The following is a 16,279-nucleotide window of genomic DNA, read 5'->3' on the forward strand; positions in this document are numbered from 1 at the left end:
ACTCTCATAGATAACTAGAACATACTAAAATTTTGTCAGTATGATAGACTTAATACAGCTTCGAGTTTTCTTTTTTCCCATTTAAAGGGCTTTCAAAGGCATAGTTAAGGAGTGGAACATTTTTGTGTTGTCTTACAGGAAAGTGGGAGGTAGATGAGATGAAGGAAACAAAGCTTCCAGGCGATAAAGGACTTGTATTGATGTCTCGGGCCAAGCATCATGCCATCTCTGCTAAACTGAACAAGCCCTTCCTGTTTGATACCAAGCCTCTCATTGTTCAGTAAGTGACATGGCTGTTTGATAGAAACTTTTTGGGAAGGGTGATCTTTCCCAGAAGGGTGATCTCAGGAGACATTATATTGTAAAACGGTTTCTCCATGTAAACAAATATGAGATTATGTAAATTAGTGTAGAGATTTGTGTGTGATTTTCAGCAATGATAAATGAAGATTCTGTAATTTTTTTTTTTTACCTGCACCCAAAATTATTTTGAAACAAACTGGCTATTCTTCCTCCTGATAGCAAATGAACTAGATTTTGCAAAAATTATTTATGAGGAGTCTGCATTAAGGTTTTATTTTATTTTGCTTATTTTCTTGTGGTTGGGCAGCCATTCAAAAGCAATGTAAACTCTAACCTTTCTTAAGGAGGTGATAATAAAACATGATCAAGATGGGAGAGAAGGAAAATAGATTAAGAGATTTGAGTCTTCAAAATACCATGTGGTTTTCTCCTTTCTGTCTGAAATTAGGTATGAGGTTAATTTCCAAAATGGAATAGAATGTGGTGGTGCCTATGTGAAACTGCTTTCTAAAACTCCAGAACTCAATCTGGTAGGTATTTCCTATTTTTTTATTTAGCCACCCACAGTTTTCTTTTAAGAAAAGGAAAGAAAATGTTATAAGACCCCTGAAAATAAAGGCCTCCTCCTGTGCTGTTTAAGTATTTTTGGAGGGTTGGGAATACTGACTTTTATTTGAAATTCTATTAGGACACGAATTTCAAAGCTGTTACCAACTATTTCTACCTTATCACTGATTTTAGTTTCAGCAAACTTGTTTTATGAAAGTAGTAATAACCACCCACGTACATTCCTTTTTTTTTTTTTTTAAACACTTGATAGTTTCTTATTTTAAAATTATTGGTAATTGCCAGTTAGCTAAATAAGCCTTAGAAAGTGATCATCTTTTCCTTTAATTGCCACAGTAATTTATTGGAAATTTTATACGGAAATATCACACTTTGTAAAGGTTGGTTTTGAATACTTCGAGATTATCAAAATAACTCGTTTTTGTCTCTGAAGGATCAATTCCACGACAAGACCCCTTATACGATTATGTTTGGTCCAGATAAATGTGGAGAGGACTATAAATTGCACTTCATCTTCCGACACAAAAACCCAAAGACGGGTATATATGAAGAAAAACATGCTAAGAGGCCAGATGCAGATCTGAAGACCTATTTTACTGATAAGAAAACACATCTTTATACATTAAGTAAGAAAAACCATTAATGTGCTGGTTTCATGACATTAATTTAAATATTGCAGATCTGAACAAGACCTAAGACTGCAAACAAGAATGGAGTCTTGGTTGACTTTACGTCAGTGGTGAAATGAGCTTAATTTGTCAGGACTAAAAGAAGCTTCTCTTGAACTGATGGGATGGTTCTGATAAACCTTGTTACATGATGACTGGTGACTAACCATTTGTGTCAGACAAATGATTGCATTGGTTTGTGTGCCTTTGGTTTTTTTGATGTTTTTAATGTTCATAAATGAAGTCTTTTGGATTTAAAATTTTTAACTATCATTTACTGTATTTTTTGGAAAATAGAGGAACTAGCATTTTATGTTTTATGAGCAAGAGGGAGTTAACCTGCCAAGGCCCTGTAGCACAAATAAGCCTATATTCTGACCATGTTCTGACTCCAGTTTTAACTACATGCTTCCGTGGTGCTTCCTTCCTTCTGTTAGAAGTCATGATCTTTTGTGTTGTGGTAAAGAGAGCTCTTAAATAACCTTTTTATTGCATTCAATTTTTTACAGTCTTGAATCCAGATAATAGTTTTGAGATATTAGTTGACCAGTCTGTTGTGAACAGTGGAAATTTGTTGAGTGACATGACTCCTCCTGTAAATCCCTCACGTGAAATTGAGGACCCTGAAGACCGGAAGCCTGAGGATTGGGACGAAAGACCAAAAATACCAGATCCAGATGCTGTCAAGCCAGATGACTGGTGAGCCTTTGGGGGTCTGTCTTCGAGTGCTAGGGAACATTTCGTATATTCTGTGTGGCTTGAACAACCAAATGTTGGTTGAGTAAAAGCTGGTATTTTCAATTATCTATGATGCAGTATGAACTATAGGAAAAAAATATAGATGACTGAGGCTAAAGATGGGTCATAGTGATCATCTGGATTGCATCACCGTTTTGTAGCTGTTATGTGCCGACTTGATTCCCACTCATAACGATCCTATGTGACAGAGTAGAACTGCCCCATAGAGTTTCCTAGGCTGTAATCTTTATGGAAGCAATCATAAAGTCTTTCTCCTGTGGAACTCATTTGTGGGCCTCGAACCACTGAACTGTCAGCAGCCAAGCACTTAACCATGCACTGTTTTATAAACAGCAAAATGCTGAAATTACATTTTAGTTTAAAAAAAAAAAAAAAAAAACCTTTTTAAAAAATTTATTTAAACAATACTCCAAAATACTTGCTGTTTCGGACCACAGTATACAAACTGAAAGGACACAGACTGTACACAGAGCTCCCAGTCAGTTGTGAGACAGCCAAATCAGTGAAGTGGCCTGGGGTCTGTTAGAAGGTGTTACTGGGTGAGTAGCGCACCAAGTATACCTAACCCAGGAATGGTTTCTTGGAGCAAGGCAAATCAGGTTGGGACTTGCAGGTGTGGTGAGAGTTAAAAACAAAGTGGTGAAGCTGGGAAACAGTATCTCTGGATGAAGAAAAGCCTCATGTGAAGAAGTAGGGGAGTGGTAGTGAACCTGACCTGCATGGGGAAATTCAGTATATGGTCTTTTATGTTGGGTACACATTGAAGAGTGATGAGGAATGAAATCTGGCAGGGTCATACTCTCATATATGGCCACTGGTAGTAGGATATTTTAAGTCCAATATAGTAGCTTTCAGAAATGGCAGCACGTGAACAAAGGGAAATAATAAAACTCATCCTCCATTTGTAAAAGTATCTTCTTAGGCTTAGCAATTAAATTCTAGTTGATATTTTTCCCTCCTTAAAGGTAAGCTGTGTGTTCATGAATTTTGTGGTTACATTAGTATAAATGCCATGTTTATTTGTATGTTTGGTGAACACTGGATTTGGACTCAGCATTGTTCAGTATTATATTCGTTAATTCGCTGGGTTTTTTTAGAGGAGAGGGGTGAATGTTATACAAGTTCTTGAAGTTCTCAAATAATTTAAAACTGGACTCCTGGTGGCATAGCGGTTAAGAGCTTGGCTGCTAACCAAAAAGTTGGCTGTTTAAATCCACCAGCTAGCTGCTCCTTGGAAACCCAGTGGGGCAGCCCTACACTGTCCTATAGGGTTGCTAGCATAATTCAAAAACAGGCATAATTCTGACCAAGTATAGAAGGTGACTTTGCTTACCAGCTAAAGTGGTATTGTCTTACGGCAACTGATAAAACTTTGAAATTAGGTATTTCTTGGTGAAGTTTTATTTTAAGAGGCTTTTTTTTTTCTTACAGGGATAAAATTCACATACCATAAAATTTACTGTTTTGAAGTATACAATTCATTGATCTTTAGTATATTCACAAGGTTGTGCAACCTTCACCACTATCTAATTCTAGAACATTTTCATCATGCCCAAAAGAAACCCTGTACTCCATTAGCATTCACTTCCCATTCTTCCCTCCCTTCAGCCTCTGGAAACTAACCTACTTTCCATCTGTATGGATTTGCCTATTCTGAACATTTTATAGTAATGAAATCATACAACATATGGCCTTTTGCCTCTGGCTTCTTTGACTTAGCCATAATGTCTTCAGGGTTCATCCATGTTGAAGCATGTGTCACTACCCCATTCTTTTTTTTTTAATGAGTGAATAATGTTCCATTGTATGGATATTTTGCTTATCCCTTCACCAGTTGATGGACACTTGGATTTCTACTTTAGGCTGTTAGGAATAATGCAACTGTGAACATTGATGTGTAAGTTTTTGTGTGAGCGTATGTTTTCATTTCTTTTGGAAGTGAAATTGCTGGGTCATATGGTAACTCTAGGAAACCCTGGTGGTGTAGGCCAAGTGCTACGTACATCTGCTAACCAAAGGGTCAGCAGTTCAAATCCACCAGGCACTCCTCGGAAACTCTATGGGGCGGTTCTACTCTGTCCTATAGGGTCGCTGTGAGTCAGAATTGACTCGATGGCACTGGGTTTGGTTTTTTTGGTTTTTATGGTAACTCTGTGTTCAACTTTTTGAGGAACTGCCAAGCTTTTCCAAAGCAACTGTACCATTTTATATTTGTGCAAGGGTTTTATTATAACCATCCTAGTTGGTGTGGTTTTGATTTGCATTTCTCTGGGGGCTAATTATGTTGAGTGTTTTTGCATGTGCTTATTGGCCATTTGTATATCTTCTTTGGAGAAGTGTCTGTTCAGATCTTTTGCCCATTTTGAATTGGGTTACATGTCTTTTTGTTGTTGAGTTGTAGGAGCTCTTTATGTATTCCGGATATTAAACTTTTATCAGATATATGATTTTCAAATATTTTCTAGGAAGGATTATTTTAAATTTTGTTATTAAATAAGACCTAAATATTTTTAAATTGCCCTGTTTCCGATTCACAAAATGGGACCACAGTGTGATTCTTTGGCCAGTGTTGTCATTCTTCGCTTTTTCTTTTACGTTTAAGGGATGAAGATGCCCCTGCTAAGATTCCAGATGAGGAGGCCACAAAACCTGAAGGCTGGTTAGATAATGAGCCAGAATATGTACCTGACCCAGATGCAGAGAAGCCAGAGGATTGGTAAGAGCTTTAGTTAACTTTTTAAATTATCTGGTTTTTTTAATTGAAGGAAAGCTCAAATACAGCCAAGATACCTAGATTTAAGTGTGGAACTCGACAAACTTAATGACATTTTTTTTAATGCAATTGTCATGAAAGACATTGTTAATTGAAATGCAGATCCAGGAGAAGACTTGATACCTTACAGTGTGACACTAAAAGCATTCCATCAGTATCTCGGGAGCGGCAGGACTGCTGCTGAGTCACAGAAACCATTCAGAATCTGTTATTTTTACCTCCACAGGGATGAAGATATGGATGGAGAATGGGAGGCTCCTCAGATTGCAAACCCGAAATGTGAGTCTGCCTCTGGGTGTGGTGTCTGGCAGCGACCTATGATCGACAACCCCAATTACAAGGGTAAATGGAAGCCTCCCATGATTGACAACCCTAACTACCAGGTTTGTGCTTCTTGACGATTGATATGTTTTTGTTGGTCTGTTAGTATTCAGCTAAAAGTTTTGTCTGCAGTGAAATTGCCAGGTTGATCACCAAATTCACAATTTTGAAATAAAAACAGAAAGTAAACTTTGTAAGTTGAGAGAGAATTTTATGGCTTAATTGCTACAAAGATAAGCATAGAAACTAGAGAGAAGAGCTGTCATTGTTGTTTTGTAATGTAAGTTTAAAAAGAAAAATGGAAAACCAGGTGAGTGCTTCGGCCACAGGATCTAAATCTTAAGATTGGCAGTCTATGTGATATGGTGGAGAGACAATTGAGATGTGACTTGGAGCCTCAACCATGGAGGCCTGCTCAGTGCTTGGACTCAGTATCTGCCACTGTAAAAAGACTGTGAGGCTCAAATGAGGTGATAGGAATACAAATAGTGATGTTTTAAATCTTCAAACATATTTGGAAAAAATTATAATTTTAAAATTATAATCACTGGTTTCCACTTTGTCAGAAGTATAAAATGTATTTTTCTGTTTTAAAATGTATTTTTAATTGTGCAAACCATAAGTGAAAAATTGTCCTTTAACTGTCCTTTTCATGGCCATTTAGGTGGATTGCAAATTAAGCTTTTAGAGTCAGTGCTGCCATAATCATCCTTATACATACCCGGATATATGTGTTAAGTGTTTCCTTAGGTAGTTCGCTAGAAGTGAAATTACTGGTTGGAGACCATGTATCTTTTAAATCACCACTGAAAAAGCCTGTATTGATTTATGTTGCCACTCCCATCAGCAGTTGACAAGGGTGGAGGCTGCTGGAATGGTCCAGGCAGAGTGAGGTGGTAGTTTGGACCAAGGTCGTGGATGGTATTAGGAATAGAAAGTAGTTGGAGTCCAGAAATCATAGAGGTAGAGTGTGCAAAACACTGAGCGCGATGCCTGACACATCACTAGCATTTATTACATTCTTCCTGTTTCTCATTTAAATTTCATGAAGTTTTCACTTACCTTCATTGGTCATACAGAACTCATCACATAGAAGATTCACCAAAAACTTTGTTGACAATTATCTTAAATTTTTTCTTTTCATTTTTTTCTAGGGAATCTGGAAACCCAGGAAAATACCAAATCCTGATTTCTTTGAAGACCTGGAACCTTTCAAAATGACTCCTTTTAGTGCTGTTGGTTTGGAGCTGTGGTCCATGACCTCTGACATTTTTTTTGACAACTTTATCATTTCTGGCGATCGAAGAGTAGTTGATGATTGGGCCAATGATGGATGGGGTCTGAAGAAAGCTGCCGACGGGGCTGCTGAGGTTTGTGCTTGCTTGTTATGTTTTTGTGTCTGTTATTGCAGGTAACTGGTTGCTACTTTTGTGAAACGTTTTCAGGGTTTGTATTTCCCCATATTTGGGAGTATTGGTATAAAAAGTGTGATAGTAAGTTACCTGCTAAAGCCAAAATGTTGGATTTTTGGACATGATTTCATTAGTCTAAATACAGTGGCTTTATACTCTCTATTTGTGATATATGTGGGGTATGTTTTAATGCACTCTTAAATGTTGAATCTTGATTTACCCAGTATATGGAATTTTCAAACAACTGGTCATGTGGCAGAGCTGGGAATTGAATTGGAGAACCAGAGACATTGAGATCAAGAAATTCGGTTCCTGAGGTTAAAGGGAACCTTTTGCAAGTGATTAAGAAACCACCTTTCACACTTAAAAAAGTGAAGCCGCCTTGATGATAAGGAGAGCATGAAAATTGAGACTTTTATCGTAATTCTCTTTTTATATAATATAAACATCTTGGCTTGAACCATTTGAAAAAGGAGCTTCAGTAGTATTATGTAGTAGTTGAACAGTGGGACACTGCGGCTTATATTTGTTGTCAAAAGCCAAAAGTTGCAATCAGTCCTGTCTTGTTTTTCAGCCGGGAGTCGTGGGCCAGATGATCGAGGCAGCTGAAGAGCGCCCGTGGCTTTGGGTGGTCTACACTCTGACTGTAGCTCTACCTGTGTTTCTTGTTATCCTCTTCTGCTGCTCTGGAAAGGTATGAATTTTCTTTGGAATCACTTTTAGAAGGAACTCTTGTGATGTTAAAAATAACTGATAAATTGCCAAATTTGGTATTGCCAGATAAAAGTCTGAAACTTTGATTCACTAATCCTTAATGGCCATATATTATGCCTGGATGAAAATAAAATTTATAACCCCTCAGTTTCTAGTGTTATTTAGGCCACCATATAATCACTAAAACAAAAACCTGGTGACGTTGAGTCGATTCTGACTCCTAGCGACTCTATAGGACAGAGTAGAACTGCCCCATAGAGTTTCCAAGGAGTGCCTGGTGGATTTGAACTGCTGACCCTTTGGTTAACAGCTGTAACACTTAACCACTATGCCATCAGGGTTTCCTATATAATTAATACTCCTTAATATTTGGTAGCAGCTCTCTAAAAAAAATAAACTTAGATATAAATCCAGCCTTCTGGGCACAGACCAGCTTTTACTTCTGGCATAGCTATTTCTATTCTTGTACTTTAGTTATTTGATCTTTCATTTCTCATCCCCTGCCATCTGCACCCTCCCAAAAAAATATGTGGTAGAATTACCACAGCTTTATTGTTAGTTTTTCTTGTTTAGCCTTTGTTGGATAAAATCATGTAAAAAAAAAAAAAAAAGGCAGTTTTGTTTAGGTTTTCTGTTCCTACTAAATGAAGATTATGCATCGCCTTTTATCTGGGGCACATTATAATAGGATCCATAGCTCCTTTCCAGCCTTATTCCCTACCACTGTTCTGAGTATTTGTGCCCCAGTCAGTCTGACTCTTAGACCTGTACTCTCTGCCAGATCCGTTTTTATTGTTCCTCCCACCTTGTTAACCCCCCCGACCCCCCGGCTCACAGACGGTAAAGTCCTTAAAGATAGGAATGATATCTTACTCATTGGTATGTATTTCCTTCTGTGTGTAACCTGGTACAGACTTTGCCCATAGTTATTCAGTAATTATATAATAATGTCATACTTAAAAATGTGAACAAAATTGTGGCACTTCGGGGAATATTTCAGAAACAGCCCAGTGCTGTGGAATACAAGAAGACTGATGCTCCTCAGCCAGATGTGAAGGAGGAAGAAGAAGAGAAGGAGGAGGAAAAGCACAAGGAAGATGAGGAGGAAGAAGGTGAAGAAAAACTTGGTAAGGCGTCAGCCCTGCCCCCAGATCTGTTTTCAGCATGACCTAAAGATGTTGTTTCAGACTCTCATAAGCAAGTTACAGTAAAAATTTATATTCTAAAGGTGTGTTCTCATCTAAATACTCCTCCCCCCAAAAAAGTAAGGTTTTTCTCTGTTGTTTAACTTTATTTTAGAAGAGAAACAAAAAAGTGATGCTGAAGAAGATGGTGGGACTGCTAGCCAAGAGGAGGAAGATAGAAAACCTAAAGCAGAGGTAAAAGGGGAAGGAAATTTTGTATTTCAAGCAACTAAACAGAAATTTAAAATGACGGGTGTATTTTCATAGGGTAATTTACAATGGCTATAGCAGTAAAAATTCTGTTAGAGCCAGTTATATAAAAGTGGGATCATTAGGGATGCAGGCCAACATTTTAGTTGGTAATTTCAAGCTACATCTGAATCTCAAAATATTTTTCTATGCTGAAAATGGCTTTCTGGAATAAACAGAAGGGGAAAAACTAATAAAAGACTTTCTAAGATGGGAACTTGGGCTTATTATTGGACGGTTCTGTCTCATCTTCTCTACCTCTTCTCACTGTGTCCTTAAAGTATTTCTTTGTACTAGTTACTGTATTCTAAAGTCTCTGTCCCTGTTGTCCATAAATTGGTTCATTCATTCAACAGATAATTTGTTGAGTACCTGTTAATGTGTTGAGCATTGTTCCAGGGCTTGGCATACACCAAGAAAGGAGACAGATAAGTGTCCTGGCTTTGGGGAGCTTAAATTCTAGTGGGGGAAGCAGACAAGCAGTTAACATTTTAAGGAAGTAAATTACATAGTACGTTAGAATGTGATTGGCTGTGGGGAAAAAAAGGACAGGAAAAGGTATTAGAAGTGCTGGGGGTGAGTTGGGTAGACCTCATTGGAAAGATGACATTTGAGCAAAGATGAAGGAGAGAAAGGACTTGCCATGGGGTATCAGTAAGAAGAGTGTTCCAGGCAGGCCCAGTACAGAGGCCCTGAGAGGTAGTCCAGAAGACCAGTATGGCCAGTAGAGAGAGTGGAGAAGAGGGGATGGGAGGTGGAGCTACAGATTAGGTAGGGTCTCATAGGCCATTGTATGGACTTGGCTTTTCCTCCTAGTGAAACGGGGACCCACTGCAGGCTTTTGGGCAGAGGAGTGACATAGTCAGTATTCTGGCTGCTCTGTGTTCTGTAGACCACACTGATCTATAGAACTGGTTCAGGGAGACCAGATAGGAGCCTCCTGTAACAATCCAGGCAAGATGTGGTGTCTCTGAACAGGGTGATGGGGAGTGGAGGGAGTGAGAACTAGTAGGACATCTAGATCTAGATTTTGTGGTGGATAATGGGGTAAGAGGGGTTTGGTTTGAATAAGGGGGAAAGATGGGAGTTGCTGATGGGTTCATGTTCAAACCTAGCCTGGCATGAGCCTGTCCCCTTTTTTAATGTCCTCTCTCTTAATATTCCAGCTGAGTGTCCCCCAAACCATGACTAATGTTACCATGTCCACACCTTTGCTTCCAGAGGTCCCTTTTCCAGCACCTTTTTGTGTTTCAGCCTGGTCCTTCCTATAAAACTAACAGTTCTATTTCCAACTGCCACAACTCTGCCTTCCCATTTCTAAAGGTCAATGCTGCTTGTATCTTTGTTAATATTGTCAATGGCTATATTCTGTCTCAACTAGAATGCAGAGTTCTTAAAAGTAGGGACCATGTCTCATACTTTTTTTATATCCCCAAAAGTGCCTGACATGATTAAAAAGTAGCTGTGGTGGAACAGAAGGAGCACTGGACTTATCCTCTTGAGTGTTACATGGGACTCTTCTTGGATAGTCTTCAGTATCTATGAATTTCAGGTTTCTTATCCTGAAAATGGGGGTAATGTGCCCACAGTCGAAGAGATTGTTGAGGATCAAGCAAGATAATAAATGAAAGCACAGAGTCTGATTTTTTTTGAAAATATTTATGGGTTAGATTAAGAAAAGTACGTGTTCTTGGGAAAACAAAAGAGAAGAAGCTAAATTAGAATATATATAATCCCACCAACACAGGCTAAAAGTATGCATGGGAGGAGTGATTTTTGTTTTGGTGCATTTCCTTCTAATTATTTTTCTTGTGTTTCTTCCGATGGGTTACCTTCAGCCTGACTTACCTTGCAAATTAAGTAAATTTTTATTTTTAAGAAGTTTGCTAATTACAGTGATTTTCTTTTTAACCAACAGGAGGATGAAATTTTGAACAGATCGCCAAGAAACAGAAAGCCTCGAAAAGAGTGAAACAATCTTAAGAACTGAATCTGTGATTTTCTCTCCCTCCCCTCCCCCTGCCAATGTGGTCCTAGAAGAGGACCTGGCACACCTTAGGTTGAAACTCAGAAAACCTCAAGATGTCACCATCAACAGGTTCCAGTTGAACACTAGCCCATGTAACTTTGAACATCTAGCAGTAAATAATTGCAGTTGTGACATAAGGGACCCTGTTTCTGTAGAAAGCAAGCATTTAACATAATGGTTGTAAAATGTAACATGAAACAACTAACTTGTATTTTTGTTTTTAAACATCTTTATTTTTTAAAATAGATAGAACTTTGCCAATCTTTAAAATCTTGGCTTAATTTAATGTATTAATCTGCCCATGCAAAAATAACACAAACATTTAGAAATGCTAGGGGGATGAATTGCAGTTTTATAACAGATTTTTTTTTAAGTTTGGTATTATAAAACATTCAAGTGTCTCTTTCCCTTAAAATTGAGAATCATGTTTCAAGTGCAGTCCTTTGTGGCTATAATCTTGTTTTGCTTGCTTCCATTACTCAATTCCTCCTAAGGAGATGGAGAAGGATTGGATGGAAGCCCAAATTTCTATAAAAGTTCCATTTAAGTTATTAAAAAGAGACACAAAAAGGAAAAAAAAAAAACCTTTTCACTTGATGTTGGTTAACCATAAAGTACGTGTGTTCTGTTGCCCTTGGAACTGCTCAGTTCCCAGACAGCTTTGCAGTTAGTGGAGGAGGTGGCTTAATGTGGTACTGGGGGATTCGTACTTCACACACAGTGGGTATCTGGTCTCTGGCCTTCTCTAACAGCTAGCGTTTTAAGGAACGTTAGCAGGACATGTGAGCTCCGGAGTAAATGCAAATGTTTTAAATCACTTCTTCCACTGTGTTGACACTTTCCTTACCTATTCCTCCAAATTCCCAGCTTTCTCCTCTGCTATGCATTTTCTTCACAGCACAGCTTGCTGTCTGTTGCTGAAAAATGATTATAAGCTCTGCATAGTGTTAAGCTTTATTGTGATTATGTGTATGTTTTTCCTTTTGAAGCAGACCCACACCTTTCAAGGGTCAAATTACAGGATAGAATACAATCTTAAATTTTTATCCATTTCTTTTACTCTATGTAAAGACTTCAGAAGTCTGATCCAGAGGCAGGCCAATTCAGAATTGACTGTATTGTAATTGAATGCAGGTTAAAAGTATTCATGGGAGCAGTGATACATAGCATGAGTTACCCTGATTTTCGTAGCTGCTAAATCTTTCATGTCTTTGTTTGCAGTTATGTAATAGTTGTGACTTAAATTACACAATAAAGCAATTCTGTTCAGATTTTTTTTTTTTTTTAACTATGTGGCTTGTAGAATTTTTTTTTTAAGTGATCTTAGGTTTGTTTTTTCATGTGGAATGCAGATGGGTGCTATCAGAGTCTCCCCCCATCAATATAGTGTAATAATATTATTACACCACACTGAAATGTATTCAGAATTAGATGTTATTTTAGGTTTTTTCTTTCTTCAGAGGTGTTTCAAATGTACCAATGATACTGTTCCTTGCACTGAATCTATAAACACTCCACAGTGTTTATATTGGGGAAGTATTGGGGAAGAAGGACATTCATAAAAGATGAAGGCTGTATCTGTTTCATCTTCAACCTTTTAACTGGTTCACTTAAATTCTTTTAAGGGTGGGATACATTTTTCTTGCTGTTTAGTGCTTTATCCTTTTCATCTGTTGTTCTGTGGTCATGGTGACCTTAGCTATGTAGCAGACTTTCCCAAATGTATTGAGTGCAAATAAACAGTTACTTAGCAAGACCTGAAAATATGTCTGCAGGTTCCTCCTTGAAGCAAATGGTGTGGGATTGTTGCATTTCTAGAAATCTGCCTCCTTCACTGTGCCATTGAAGTTATAATCCATGCTTCTAGTTTCTTCCAGTTGAGTAGTGGGATGACAGGTTAAGTCATCAGAGTGTTCATTCCCCTCCCCTCCATAACCAAACGCCTTTTTTTTGGTTATTTTTAACTCTTTGGTTCAAGGTACATCCTCCTGATTATATGTCTGACACATTAATGAATGACCAGCAGCAGTTTTTAGCTTTTAGAAAGACACTTATGATTTTACATGCTGGTTATATGTCCCATTATTATAAAACTCCCCCTCTCAGATACGCTCAACTTAACTCACAAACTACTTTTTTCATTTTGTCACGTTACTAAATGGTGGTATAGCAAAGCTCTATGTTAAGCACCTACTGTTGACTGAACTTCATGTGTGGCCTTCAGTCTGCATGTTTTACTCTTTCAGTAGTGGGTTAATCTTCCTTGAATTGTCACTGTGTGAGACTTTGCTAATATGCAGGAATTATTATGGGCTGTAGAATAATTGTTACTTTATCTGATGACATGAGATTGATTCAGTCTTCTTTATTTCACTCTTACCTCCTCTTCCTGCTGGATTGTGATTCAATATTTTTCTTTTGTGTAACAGGGATAAAACCAAAACCCGATGCCATTGAGTAGATTCAGACTGATAGCGACCTATAGGACAGAGTAGAACTGCCCCGTAGACTTTCCAAGGAGCGGCTGGTGGATTTGAACTGCCGACCTTTTTGGTTAGCAGCCAAGCTAACATATGGGAACCATTGAACTTTTAAATTCTTATTAGAAAAATTTTTGTGTGGAACCAGACCCCCATCTCATTAGTTTTACATACGTTAGGGATGTTTTTGAAAGTTACGCTAAAAGAATTTTTCTGTGATCTACAAAGAATTTCAACTGCTTACAGAGAAGTACACAAAATATAGTGTACCTAGCTGCTTTTTTCTTTTCTCTCTATCAAGAGAAATTAATTCTGAGTACACTGTTCAGCGACTAGTAAAAAGCAGGACTGCATTATGACTTTGATGGGCTCTAGGCACTTCTCGTTGGTGGGTCACTTGGTCCATAAAAATGTTAAAAATTGTATTTGATTGCATTTGTATAAAAATGGTATTTGACCCTAAAAGTTCCATTTTTTTCTTCTGACTTTAAAACTGTCTTGAGTCCCTACAACTGTTGTGGGTCCCAGGCACTGTGCCTAATGGATGAGTCAGCCCTGGTAAAAAGTGTACCATGTTTGTGCCGTTGATGATGCCCCTCCATGTGCAGCCTCTTTCTGGCACCACCTTATTTACCTATTAGCAGTTAGGGTGCCAATACCTGTTCTTAATGTTACTTGGCCCAACATGATAGACTGTCTAGTTTTAATACTAGCCCCATTTCCTTGTGCCTGCTTTTTTCCTGACTGTCCCCTCACCCCTCACCCTTTTGCCTATTAGATAACAGTACTAGAGTCAAGTGAGCAGGAACTAATTGTCTTCAGTTGTATCTTACAGACCATCTTCTAAATGTAAAGCTTGCAGTCCAGTCTCCCTGGTTTTGCTTGAAGCATCATTTATAATTTTTTTAAATTCTTTTATTTTTGTTGAGAATATACACAGCAAAAACACCAATTCCACAGTTTGTATATGTATAATCAGTGACACTGATTACATTTTTTGAGTTGTGCAGCCATTCTTACCCTCCTTTTCTTAGTTGTTCCTCCACCACTAACAAACTCACTGCCCCCTAAGGTTCCTATCTATTCTTTTGAGCTGCTGTTGTCAGTTTGATCCCATGTAAATAGATCTTAAAAAAGAATATGATGCTTAGAGGGTCCTGGACAGAGTTGGAGAAAAATGTAGAACAAAATTCTAAATAAAAGACCAGACTTACTGACCAGACAGACTGGAGAAACCCTGAGAGTATGGCCCTTGGACACCCTTTCAGCTCAGTAATGCGGTCACTCCTGAGGTTCACCCTTCAGCCAAAGATTGAACATGCCCATGGAACAAAGCAAGACTGAAGGGGCACACCAGCCCTGGGTGCAGGGACTGGAAGGCACGAGGGAACAGGAAAGCTGGTAATGGGGAACCCAGGGTTGAGAGGGGAGAGTGTTGACATGTTGTGGGGTTGTTAACCAATGTCATAGAACAATGTGTGTACTTCATCTAAAGTACAATAAAAAGAATATGATGATTAAGGCAACCTTTTTTTACTAGTTAAGCTAAATATTTTGGTTTTAAGATTACTTCGGGGGCTATTTTTGGTTTAAAGATTATCTCTGGGCAATAGTTTCAGGGGTTCATTGAGCCTCCATGGCCGCAGAAAGTCTGGAGCCCATGAGAATTTGAAATTGTTCTGCATTTTACCCCTTTTGATCAGGATTCTGCTATAGAATCTTTAATCAAAGTGTTCAGTAATGGTAGCCAGGCACCATCTAGTACTTTGGTGTCGTGGCAAAGGAGGCAGGTCATGGAGGCAAATAGCCATGCATTCCATTTTCTCATGTTCCTGGATTTCCTTCCTTTGTTGTTCCAAGCAAATAGAAACCAATTGATGTGCCTGGGATTGGAGGTTGTAAGTTTCTAAGACCTTGCTTGCAAGTTTTATGCCAATTAACTGAGATGTTCCATGAAACCATGACCCTAAACTTCTAAACCAAGGAAGGAAACCATGAGGTGTTTGGTTGTGCATCAGCTGCCTCAGCAGTTACTCTCTTTGTTTTCGTCATTGTTGTAAATATATCTCACATCTTTTCCCAGTTCAACATTTACAACTTATTTATAGCAATCACATTAATCGGCTGTGCAACCCTGTCCTTAATAGATGTAGTTTTTCCATCACTGTAACCCGAAACTCAGTACTCCATAAGCAATAACCCCCCATACTTTGCAATTCTAATCCCCGATAATGGAGCTGGACTCCCCTTCACACTTCCTTGTATCTGCTTTTTTTAAAAGTAGTAACAGCTTTTGAAATTTGTTCAAACTTTTTTAATGAGTGGAAATTATTGACAGCACTAGTGATTTCGAATGGTGCGGGGGAGGGCGGGGAGGGAAGCTTCCAGCTCACTTGACCAATTAACTATCCTGACCAATTAGGGGGCTGGATGTAATAAGTGAGGTCAAAGGAAAACGGCTGACATTTAAAGCTTACCAAAACCGAATTCAAAAGGGAGGCCAGGAGGGCGTTTGATCCAACCACCTTCTCCCACTGCCTTCACTCCTGCTCTCCTCGGAGCACCCGGAAGGGCCTGCCCCCGGGGCGGTGTTCCGAAAGCCTCCCGTCACCGCCTTTCGGACCAGCTCAGTCTCCAGGGCGAGGCCCGGCCCCCGGAGCATTCTCCGCCCTTCCGAAGTTCCTTTTAAACGCCGCCCGGGAGCCTATGCGCGCCGCTTACGTGCGCGTCCCCACAACCTCGGGTGGCCTGTGCTTTGTCTCTGATTGGTCAGAATCCCTGTTCGTCCTCCCTGACGCTCGAGGTCGCTTGCCGAGGCTC

At 38.9% G+C, this 16,279-nt stretch overlaps 1 protein-coding gene across 1 annotated transcript in view; it reads left to right on the forward strand.

Moving 5' to 3' along the window:
• The window catches only part of CANX (calnexin), a 37,140-nt gene extending 24,892 nt beyond the window's left edge, over positions 1-12,248 (forward strand). The window contains exons 5-15 of the mRNA XM_049874542.1: positions 139-280; positions 752-833; positions 1,304-1,496; positions 2,048-2,237; positions 4,900-5,013; positions 5,297-5,453; positions 6,546-6,761; positions 7,378-7,497; positions 8,518-8,644; positions 8,817-8,896; positions 10,869-12,248. Coding sequence (XP_049730499.1) covers positions 139-280; positions 752-833; positions 1,304-1,496; positions 2,048-2,237; positions 4,900-5,013; positions 5,297-5,453; positions 6,546-6,761; positions 7,378-7,497; positions 8,518-8,644; positions 8,817-8,896; positions 10,869-10,922 — 1,475 coding nt within the window. The 3' untranslated portion in view covers positions 10,923-12,248. The remainder of the gene's footprint in view (positions 1-138; positions 281-751; positions 834-1,303; positions 1,497-2,047; positions 2,238-4,899; positions 5,014-5,296; positions 5,454-6,545; positions 6,762-7,377; positions 7,498-8,517; positions 8,645-8,816; positions 8,897-10,868) is intronic.
• The last annotated feature ends 4,031 nt before the right edge of the window (positions 12,249-16,279 follow it).

This window comes from Elephas maximus, chromosome 2 (genome assembly GCF_024166365.1).
Source record: "Elephas maximus indicus isolate mEleMax1 chromosome 2, mEleMax1 primary haplotype, whole genome shotgun sequence".
NCBI lineage: Eukaryota > Metazoa > Chordata > Mammalia > Proboscidea > Elephantidae > Elephas > Elephas maximus.